Source organism: Euleptes europaea, chromosome 1, assembly GCF_029931775.1.
Source record: "Euleptes europaea isolate rEulEur1 chromosome 1, rEulEur1.hap1, whole genome shotgun sequence".
Classification (NCBI taxonomy): Eukaryota; Metazoa; Chordata; class Lepidosauria; order Squamata; family Sphaerodactylidae; genus Euleptes; species Euleptes europaea.
Window position 1 is genome coordinate 173,532,271 of NC_079312.1, and position 11,575 is coordinate 173,543,845.

The following is an 11,575-nucleotide window of genomic DNA, read 5'->3' on the forward strand; positions in this document are numbered from 1 at the left end:
AAGTGCCAGGTCACCAAAGAGTTCATGCAACATCCATAAAACCAGCAATGCTCTTGAACTGCTGGGGGAAAAAACAAACAAAGTCTCCTCCTTTGCAGAACCGCAGCTAGCCCAATCTTCTAAGACACAAAAGCAAGAACCCTCTTTGGGCTTAATGATGCCAACTTCTTTGACTGGAAATCCAGATATTCCAAAAGCAGTGAAAGAGGATAATTATAAGCAGGTGCCTCGAACAACTGGTCTCCAGCTCTGATTTGTTGGTTTAAAGGCGCTGTGGTATTTTAGAAATTCTAAAGAGTAGAGATAATTTGCTGGAATGAAATTTTGGTCATGTTTCTTTACTGTCAGATACAAATGGACCCGGGGTCTATCAGCTTGAAGGGTTGTATCCCAGATTCATTATTTGATCCCCCCCCCCTTTGGCTCACAAGATCCCAAGATGATATAAAGCTGGAGGAGTAAGCCAATAGAACTGGAATTTCTTCTCAATACCTTCTGCTGAGCCTGGAGAGAAATTCTCTAAAAGAATTAAAGTAGTTGGCCCAAGAGGATTAAAATTAAGCCAGAAGCATGCCACAGTATCAATGACATGCTTCAAGTGACACCATCCCTGGCAGAAGGCGTTTTTGATAAATAAAACAGGGAAGTGGACATGTTCATGGAGGATAGGACTATCCATGGCTACTACTCAAAATGAATACTGGTCATGATGCGTACCTATTCTTTCCAGTATCAGAGGAGCATGCCTATTATCTTAGGTGCTGTGGAACACTGGCTGGATGCTGCTGCAGTTGTCTTGTTTGTGGGCTTCCTAGAGGCACCTGGTTGGCCGCTGTGTGACCAGACTGCTGGACTTGATGGGCCTGGGTCTGATCTAGCATGGCTCTTCTTATGTTATTATGTAGACCAAACACTGAACATGAGTCAGCAGTGTGATGCTGTAACTAAAAAGGCAAATGCAGTCTTGGGCTGCATCAACAGAAGTACAGTGTCCAGATCACACGAAGTGATGGTATTGCTTTACTCTGCTCTGGTTAGACCTCAACTAGAGTACTGTGTTCAGTCTTGGGCACCACAATTTAAGAAAGATGTAGACAAGCTGGAACGTGTCCAGAGAAGGGCAACAAAGATGGTTTGGAGGTCTGGAGACCAAGTCCTATGACGAAAGGTTGAAGGAGCTGGGTATGTTTAGCCTGGAGAGGAGAAGACTGAGAGGGGATATGATAACCATGTTCAAGTACTTGAAGGGCTGGCATATAGAGGAGGGTGCCAAGTTATTTTCTGTTGCTCAAGAAGGTCTGACCAGAACCAACAGGTTGAAATTAAATCAAAAGAGTTTCCATCTAGACATTAGGAAGAATTTTCTAACAGTTAGAGCGGTTCTTCAGTGGAACAGGTTTCCTCGGGAGGTGGTGAGCTCTCCTTCCCTGGAGGTTTTTAAGAAGAGGTTAGATGGCTATCTGTCAGCAATGCTCATTCTGTGACCTTAGGCAGATGATGAGAGGGAGGGCATCTTGGGCATCTTCTGGTCACTAGGGGTGTGGAGGGGGAGGTAGTTGTGAATTTCCTGCATTGTACAGGGGGTTGGACTTGATGGCCCTGGTGGTCCCTTCCAATTCTATTATTCTATAATAATATCCCATGGGTTGCTACGTAGAGGTAGAGATAGGCGGCCAACTCTGTTCGTCTCTTGCCTTGAAAACCCTCTGAGGTCACCATAAGTCAGCTGCAACTTGATGGCACTATTTTACTGTTAACATTATTTATTTATTTATGTATTCAATTTTAAGTTGGTTTCACATGATCTGTTTATTTATTTATTTAGACTCCACCTTTCTCCCCAACGAGGACCCAATGTGGGTAACATCATTTTCTTCTCCTTCATTTTATCCATTAGACATGGAACCTTTCCATTCCTTATCACTATAACAAAGACATTAAAAACGTATTTCCCAACCACTTTCTATGTTCTGCATTGAACAAATATATGATGTTTCATCTCATATATAATTACATAAGTCCTGATTAGTACAATGGGCAGTGTTTCTTTAAAAGTGGCTGGGTTTTTATTTTAAAAGTGTGATCTTAGTCTCACTTTCTGGGAGTAAATTCCAACAGTATTTAGTGAAACTTCCTTTCAAGTAAAAATGTGTGGGACCGATCTACAGATCTGAGTTCTCTTGCAAACATCCTTGCATAAGAACTTTGTTAAAACTGGATGAGGAAGAAGTGTAATCCTCATATTTCACAGGTTCCGTTTGAATCAACGTTTTCCAGGAGGGTGGCATTTAACAAAAAACAACTTGCATGCCACATTTTTAAAAAGAACAAAACAAAAAGAATATGCGAGTTTCGCAACAACCTATCAAGTATTTTATGCTAGAATGAGAACCACAGTAGAACCACAGCAACCCAAGATCTAGGAATCAGGATCTCCACCAAACATATCAAACCTGTGAAGTGCTTATTCCTTTCCCCACCTACAATTTAAGAACATATAGTCACCTTAACATGAGTCGATCAAGGTCAGTATTATCTCTTCTACTAGTAGCAGCTCTCTAGGGTCTCAAGTACAGAGATCTTTCACATCCCTTCCTGCGAAGTGATTTTAACTGTGGATGCTGGGCAAATGCTCGACCACTAAACCATGGCCTTTCATCAATCAGAAACACTCATCAAAGGCAATGTAAGAACAGCCTTGCTACCTCAGATCAATGATCCCGCTGGACTAGAATTCTGCTCCATATAGTAGCAATAACAGCATCACAGAAGGTCCACAAGCACATTTCCTCTCCACCCCCCATCACACCCTTCTCTACCATCGTTTAGATGCTCACTGGAGACCTGGCTTCCCACACCCAGATCTTTACCAAACTTTGGCCTTAAATTTCATCTGTGTAGATGAAAAATGCCCCAAATGGTGAGGTATGGATTGTAATAGCGGAGTCCTAAGCAAATTTACATGCTCCTCTGCTTAGGATGGCACTGCAAGTTGTGACAATAACTGCATCTCTAAGGAGAGTTACTCCAGTCTAAGACCATTGAAATGAATGGGTTTGGAAATTACCTCAAGCTCACATGCTTTATCCAAACAAAATTCTTGGTTTAACAGTGAGTGCAGACTCCTCAAATGAGCAATAAACAGGAAACATAGAGAATCCAAAAGGAACAATACTATTTCAGTATTGAAGGAATTGTGTGTGTGTGTGTGTTAGGTGCCGTCAAGTCACCTCCGATTCATGGCGACCCTATGAATGAAAGTCCTCCAAAATGTCCTATCCTTGACAGCCTCGCTCAGACCTTGCAAACTGAAGGCTGTGGCGTCCTTTATTGAGTCAATCCATCTCCTGTTGGGTCTTCCTCTTTTCCTGCTGCCCTCAACTTTTCCTAGCATGACTGTCTTTTCCAGTGACTCTTGTCTTCTCATGACGTGACCAAAATACGATAGCCTCAGTTTAGTCATTTTAGCTTCTAGGGTCAGTTCAGGATTGATTTGATCTATAACCCACTGATTTGTTTTTTTGGCAGTCCACGGAATCTATAACACTCTCCTCCAACACCACATTTCAAAGGAATCTATTTTGTTCCTATCAGCTTTCTTCACTGTCCAGCTTTCACACCCATACATAGTAATAGGGAATACGATGGCAAGAATTAATCTAGTCTTGGTGGCCAGTGACACATCCTTACACTTCAAAATATTTTCTAGCTCCTTCATGGCTGCCCTTCCCAGTATCAATCACTTTCTGATTTCTTGGCTGCAGTCTCCCTTTTGGTTGATGGTTGAGCCAAGGAATAGAAAGTCTTCAACAATTTCAGTTTCCTCATTGTCAACCTTAAAGTTGTGTAATTCTCCTGTAGTCATTACTTTTGTTTTCTTGATGTTCAGCTGTAGTCCTGCTTTGGCACTTTCTCTTTTAACTTTCAGCAGTAGTCGTTTCAAATCTTCACTATTTTCTGCCAATAATGTAGTGTCATCAGCATATCTCAAATTATTAATGTTCCTCCCTCCAATTTTCACTCCACCTTCATCTAAATCTAATCCAGTTTTCCTAATTATACGTTCTGCATATAGATTGAAGAGATAGGGAGATAATTGCTAACCATTAAAAAGAACTACAAGGACTTGGTAAACTGGAGGAAAAAAGAGGCCTTTTGTAAAAATTGGAGGAGCTTGATTACAGCTATAAACAACAATGATAATTCAAACTTCTGGCAGACTGTGAAATGAATGGGTTTAGACTGGAGTATCTCTCCTCAGGAATGCACTGTAAGACTGAGCATCCCTAAGTGGTCCTTGGATTCATTGTACTTTTGCCTGTAGCTTGGTACATTCAAACAGAAAGAAGACTTGAAAAGCAATCCTAAACAGGTCTACTCAGAATCCTACTTGGGTAAATCCTACTTGGATATTTCCTTGGGTATGTGTGTGTGTGTGTTAAGTGCCATCAAGTCGCTTCCAACTCATGGCGACCCTTGGGTATATCCTAGGAAAATGTTCTTAAAATTGCACTGATAATCGTTTTTGGAATTAAAAACAGACCTAATGCGTATATCTTTTAAGTCATCCATCTAATGTGTTCAGGAATCTACTCAGAACCTAGGAGGAACACGTGGCAAATATCCAGTCTAGGGATGAGCATCATTTCCTGAAATCTAAAATAAATAAAGACGCCCGATTGTTCTTACTTACTCTTCATCTGGGAAAGAAGATAACTCCACTGCGTTGCATCCAGAAAATGCTTTCAAGCAAAATCCAAGATGCTTTCGTCAAAGCACTTATATTCTACTCATGACCATTTTAAAAAGGATGATCTCATTTTGAATATCAGAACTTCAGAGCTGCCTTTGGGAACCCAGAGGGACCACCTCCCATGGAGACAATTAGCTAGGAAGAGCAGAAGCTGCAAGTAGTAGTCATTTAGTGTTGCATCACCAGATTTCTCACCTCAGATTTAACCATTTAATGGGGACATTTCTGTAGATACAATGGAAGTACATAATGCAGTGAAGGAATTCACTCTAGTCTTTGAGGTCTGGTGTACCTCCAGAATTTCATATTGTCATGTAAGGATCATGAGTCTCCTTTTGCTCCCAGAATTAAAATTCCCAATGACGTTTTGGCTCAATAAAACTTTAAATCAAAGAAAGTTCCTCCTCAAGCAAAACATACGAGGAATTTTAAGGAAAAGCAAAACAGTTTTGATAATGAAAACAAAAACCAAGGCAGGATACATCTTGGTCATTAGGTTCTTAAAATCTGTCCTCATGCAGATTATGTACTTCTAACCATAACAAGGCTGGACTGGATTTCTGGATTGGATTTAGTTTGTCAATGTTAGTCAAGAATGTTAGTTAAAATCTGTTCTAGGCCATGGAGTGATCAACCAGTTAGATATTGGGTTATGTGGATGCTACAAGATCCTGATCTTCTGGTAGAATATAATAATAAATTATTCAGAGAAGCTATTTGAGAAAAAAAGTCCTAGTCTCAAAGAGGGGACGGTTGTGGGATTTTACTGTATCTCATCTTTGGCTTTCCTTCTCATAAGCTTTTGCAAATATACTGCTGTGAAATACAAGAATGCTATGTTTTGCAGTTTCCTATGTTTTGCAGTTATTCCAGATATTCTAGAGTCTAGTTGTACTACCCTTAAAGTTTAAACATCCAAGAGACCCTGGTGTATGGTTGCCAGCTCCCTCTGCTCCACGGGAGCTTTGTGAGAGCATGGCTGGGGCATGTAATGTGTGCGTGCATGACCTGCGCAACACACCAACGTCACTTCCGGCTCTAGCAATCTCCACCAAAACTCTATGGTTTCCATAGAGTTTTGGCAGAGATTGCTAGAGTCTCCGTGCCGCATGGGTCACGAACGAGTATTGTGTACCTCCCCTTCCACCTGGCCCTCTTTTGCCTGCCAACCAGGTGAGGGGCGGTGGGCAGCCCAATGGATTGGTGGGTTTTGCCCACCCCCTACCAGGCAATTGGCAAGCCTATCCCTGGTATCAGAGATTATCCTTGATGGTGACCTGACAGGGGGGCAATGTACTTTGAGATAGGGCAGGGGGCTTGGACATAATTCTCATGTGACATGTGTACTCCCCTCCTCTTGGAATGCCTAGATACTGTATACTTGATTGGCATGTATTATCTCTTCTATGAACTGCAAAAAGTGGTTGATTATTTTATTCAGGGCTGCATGCCAAAGTGCAGACAGAATATATTCATTTGTATTAATCTTATTATACTATGCAGTATTGGTTTTTCTTGGGTTGTAACTGCTATGCATGGTTTTTTAAAATGTGTTTAATGGTATAATAAATGGTTTTAGATTGTTGAATTCTCTTTCTCTCTCTCTTTCTGTGGGTTTGTCTTCCTGCCACTCACTCCATCCAGCCCATGAGCTTAGGGGAACCTGGCACTCCAGGAAAAACCCTCTGGACCCAGGATTCTGTAACACGTCATGATGTTCCTTGCACGTCTTGTTTGAAGAGGCATCTCCAAATTTTGAATTTTTCTTGAGCCGAATTTTCATGGGGAATACTAACACTGGGAGGGAAAAAAAGAGGATGTCCTGATAATGACAATCTGAGGAGAAGAAAAAACCTGAAGTTTTCACCAGAGCTCAGGGACAGGATTTTTAAGGCATCTAGAGAAATGTCCCCATTAACTGGTTAAATCTGAAGTGAGGCAACTTCAAGTTGCTGATTTGAGCTTCTGCTCTACTCTTCTCAGCTAATTGTCTCCATAGGATGGGGTCCCTCTGGGTTCCCAACGACAGTTGTCATCTTCAAAATGGAATTATACCTTTTAAAATGATCATGGATAAAATACAACTGCTCTGGTGAAACCATCCTACATTTTCCTGGAAACCCTTGGATGCAACAAAATAGATGAAGATTACATATGAGGTATCTCTATTTTTTTAATTTTAGAAAATGCCTATTTACATGGTATTTGCAGAATGTATATATGGTCTTAAGTGTGCCTCCAAGAAGCAGTGGGGTCAGGTATGATTTATTGAGGGGCAGGTAAGAGCAAGGGGTGGCTTAAATTCACATGTGGGCTTTCTCTGACATTGGATTAGCTCCTGGAAGGAACAGGAAACTAGACTAGATGGACCATTGGTCTGGTACAGCAAGGATTTTCTTAGATTCTCCTTGGAAAACGACTGTAGTTCAGTGATAGAGCATCCTCTTTACTTATGGTTCCATGTTTAATCGCTAGCATTTCTAGTTAAATGTGAAAAATGTTTGCCTAGACCCCGGAGAGCTACTGCCATGTTGAACTTGTTAGATTCTTTACAGTCTTACGTTCTTAATTTGCGGATGTGGAAGCCCTTTGTAGGTGTTATGTATTTTATGGAGAACCTGATTCCCAGATCTTGGGCTGCCACTGAATTTCTAGTGTGATTCTTATTTGGATACCCATCAGGTTTCATGTGGAGGAGTGGGGAATCAAACCCAGTTCCCCAGATCAGAGTCAGCCGCTCTTAACCACTACATCACGCTGGATCTCTGTTGTTTAACTGATAGTAGCTAGCAAAAACTAGTGTCCCTTTTCAGGAGAAATAGCCAAGATATTGGTTCTTGTAGGTTATCTATCCTTCAGTGTTACTCCTCTGAAGATGCCTGCCACAGCTGCTGGCAAAACGTCAGGAAAGAAAATACCAAGACCACGGTCACACAGCCCGGATAACCTACAAGAACCAATGAACTCTGACCGTGAAAGCCTTCGACAATAGCCAAGATATTATTTGCCATTCATTGCATCAGCTTTGGAGATAAATTTGAGGTTACAGGGGGTTACAGCTCCATGGCTGGTGTCCAGAGCTTCAGAATATAGAAATTTCAGAATATGGAAGTACCCACTGATAGACCCATCGTATTTGCTCTTCAGTACCCCTGTTTAAACTAATTATCTTTCCCTGCTGTTGGAATAGTTCCTGTAAGGGAAGTTGATGTCCTTTTGTCTTAATTGGATACCAGCATTGCTGTATTGGAATATTCAGCCAGTTTTTCAGTCTACAGGTGAGCAGACTTTGCTTTGTTTTTCTTTATAGCGATTCACATGAGATGGTGCTTCTTTTGCACGAAATCTTCGTTGGCTTCAAATGGCAACCAGGATCCAGCTGTGGGGAAGCCCATCATAAAGGGACAGCAGAATGACTGGATCGAGTGATTCCATTAACAACAGACAAGGTCAGTGATCTCTTTGTAATTAATCAAATGAGTCAAGGCATTTAGAAATAAATGATAAAAAGAGATGCTTAAAATATACGAACACCCTGAGGTATTTTAGGATAGGGACATGTCTCCGAATTGGAGTTTTAGTTGTCCCATTCAAGTGCCTGGGAAAAGGGCTTTCTTGGTGTTGCTGGTTTCCCAGACCCAACTCACTCTCTCTGCAAACACATAGCTGCTGTAGAGAATAAACTCTCTTTAAAAAAAAGAGCAAAACCCAATTTGGGTAAGAACTGTGGTGTGGGGAGAGAGCTCCTGCCTCTCCCCACACCATTTTTCCTGACCTGAAATGGTGCTGGGGGGAAATCATTTCCCCTATTTTTCAGCTGGGGCTGCCTGAACTTGAGTCTTTCAAAATATATAATGCTTAGTTTGGCCCTGACTCAACATACATTAAGTCTGTGTTTGGTCAGTACTCAACTCTTCTTCTCCCTTCTACCCTTGGAACAGAATTTCCTTGACCAACTTATGAGCAGCTGACCCACACTTGCTGCAAAATGTGATATACCTTTCTCGAATGACTCAGTAAGGCGCACACAAAAACTTTGCGCCAATATGATAGAAACCAAACAATGAGACCAGAGGAAAACAATCAAGATGGAAATCAGCAGCTATTCAAAATGAATTACCCAGTTTCATCTGGTTACAGATCTCTTTTCCACTATTATTAGATATCTTTCCTAAAATCAGCATGGTGTTTCTAGAGATGCAGATTTCAATGGATAAAATCATATATATATATATTTTTTGTCGTCAAGTCACACCTGATTTATGATGACCCTGTAGGGTTTTCAAGACAAGATGTTCAGAGGTGGCTTGCTATTGGCTACCTCCATATCATGCCCCTGGTATTCCTTGGAGGTCTCCCATCCAAATACTTGCCAGGGTTGAGGCTGAGAGTGTGTGACAAACCCAAGGTCACCCAGCAAGTTTCCATGTCAGAGTGGGGATTCGAACCTGGGTTTCCCAGATCCTTGTCCAACACCTTAACCACTACACCATGCTGGATTTCCAGATTCATCTCATAAAGCTTTAATTGTATGTTATGCATTAGAGCACTTGGTGCAGTTGAGACTGAAAAGGCATACCGGCTGTATTTGCACACTTGTTCTCTCTGGTCTGGGTCGACCTTGATGAGAAATTTTTTTTCATTTGATTCTCCATTTTAACATTTAACGAAAGGGTGAATAAACATGTTCTTAGGATGCAATTTCATGAAAATGATACAAAGATTTTCAATTTCTCTTTTACAGCAAATATGGAAGAGTGGGATAACGCAACAACAGTGACTGAGTTTGTGCTCGTGGGCCTCTCCAGACAACCCCACGTGCGCGCTGCCTTGTTTGCTCTCTTCTTGGTCATATATGCAGTCACTGTGGCTGGGAATGGTCTTATTGTATTGTTGATTGTGGTGGATCCTCACCTCCACACACCCATGTATTTCTTCCTCAGCAACCTCTCCTTCATTGACGTCTGCTACGTCACGACCTCCGTCCCACAGATGTTGGCGCACTGTTTCAAAGACAAGGCCGTTATACCCCTGGGCAGCTGTTTTGCACAAATGGCCATCGCCCTTTTTTTGGGAGTGGCCGAGTGCTTGTTGCTAGCTGTCATGGCTTATGACCGCTTTGTAGCAATATGCAGCCCTCTGCACTATAGCTTAATCATGAGCCGAAAGGTGTGCATCATTCTGGCGGTCAGCCTGTGGTTCAGCTCTTTCCTCTTGACCATTGTGCCCTTCTTGATGATGCCATTACACTTGTGTGACCGCAATGTGGTGAATCACTTTACATGTGAGGCCCAGGCAGTGTTGAAATTAGCCTGCTCCGACACTCACGCCAATGGCCTCAGCATGCTAATAACGAGTGTCTTCACACTTCTGTTCCCCTTTGCCTTCATCCTGCTGACATATGGGCGCATTGGTCTGGCTGTCCTGCGCATCCGCTCTGCCCAAGGACGGGGGAAAGCTTTATCAACCTGTGGCTCTCATCTGGCTGTGGTGAGCATTTTTTATGGCACTGCCTTGGCTGCATACCTCAAGCCTCAGGCCAAGACTTTCACAGATAGGGACAAAATAGTGGCTGTCTTTTATGGGGTCATGACTCCAATGCTCAACCCCCTGATCTACAGCTTGAGAAACAGGGATGTGAAGGGGGCCTTACGCAGACTGACTGGGAAGAAAGTAGAGAAATAAAACACTTTCAAACACAATGTCCATATCGATATCCTTGCAGGACGAATATGGATTGCCATCTTTCTATGAGTCTGTATGCTGTTTCTATTGTTCTCAAGATTGTTTATGTGGTTATTATTCCAATACAAGTGTATGCAATACTTTCCATAGTAACATAAGGTGAAGACCTCTACCAGTGATACCAAGCATGGTGCCTGTTGGTACTATGGCACCCACCAGCATTTCTTGATGCTGGCTTGCTCTTTCCCCAAAGCATCTCCTCATCAAAGCAAACAGCCCATTCTGTCTTTCCTCCAACTCACTGGAGCAGGAGCTCTTGAGACATCGGTTTTGGAACCACCTAACAGTCTGTGGAACCTTGCAGCATTCTGAGACTGAACACAGTCCCCTTGGCAGCCATGTTGTAATTGGTCCCTCCCATCCTGTGGTAGCTGTTTTGTTGTGCCCACAGGTCCAACAAGCTCGTGGACCTGAACCTGTGTCTCTGCCCCAGGGATCTTACAATCGAAATTTCAACAATGGAATGGCAAAGCAGGGAGACTAGAGAGAGAGAAGGGAAGAAGGCAAGAGAACCAAAGTATGGATACAAGCAAATGATGTATATATTGGACTGAGAAGTGAAGTGGAAGACTAGTTGCTGAATTTCTTGATGCGAGGAACTGGGACAGGTGACCATTGGTGTGATCCTGCAAGACATTTCTTATGTCCTTAAGCAAGAGTGCCTTATTCTTGCCTGTGTGGCATAGTGGTTAGGAGTGGCAGACTTTAATCTGGAGAACTGGGTTTGATTTCCCACTCCTCCACATGAGCAGTGGACTCTAATCTGGTGAACCGGGTTGGTTTTCCCACCTCTCCTCTTGGAGCCAGCTGGGGGACCTTGGGCTAGTCAAAGTTCTCTTCGAACTCCCTCAGTTTCACCTACCTCACAAGATGTCTGTTGTGGGGAGATGAAGGAAAGATGATTTTAAGCTGCTTTCAGTCTCCTTAAAGCAGGGGTGGGGAACGTCAGGCCCGGGGGCCGTATAAGGCCCGCGAAAGCATTTGGTCTGGCCCTTCGTGGGTCCTGGCAGATCTCTAGCTCAGAAGGATCTAAGACTGGTGATCTGCCCCCTCCCGCAGACAGCAATAGCCTTTATT

General features: G+C 42.6%; 1 protein-coding gene across 1 annotated transcript; it reads left to right on the forward strand.

Annotated features, from left to right (window-relative positions):
- Positions 1 to 9,502: 9,502 nt before the first annotated feature.
- LOC130477741 (olfactory receptor 13H1-like) lies at positions 9,503 to 10,438 on the forward strand. Its single transcript, XM_056849798.1, has one exon. It carries the CDS (start codon positions 9,503 to 9,505, stop codon positions 10,436 to 10,438), a length of 936 nt encoding a protein of 311 aa, XP_056705776.1.
- The last annotated feature ends 1,137 nt before the right edge of the window (positions 10,439 to 11,575 follow it).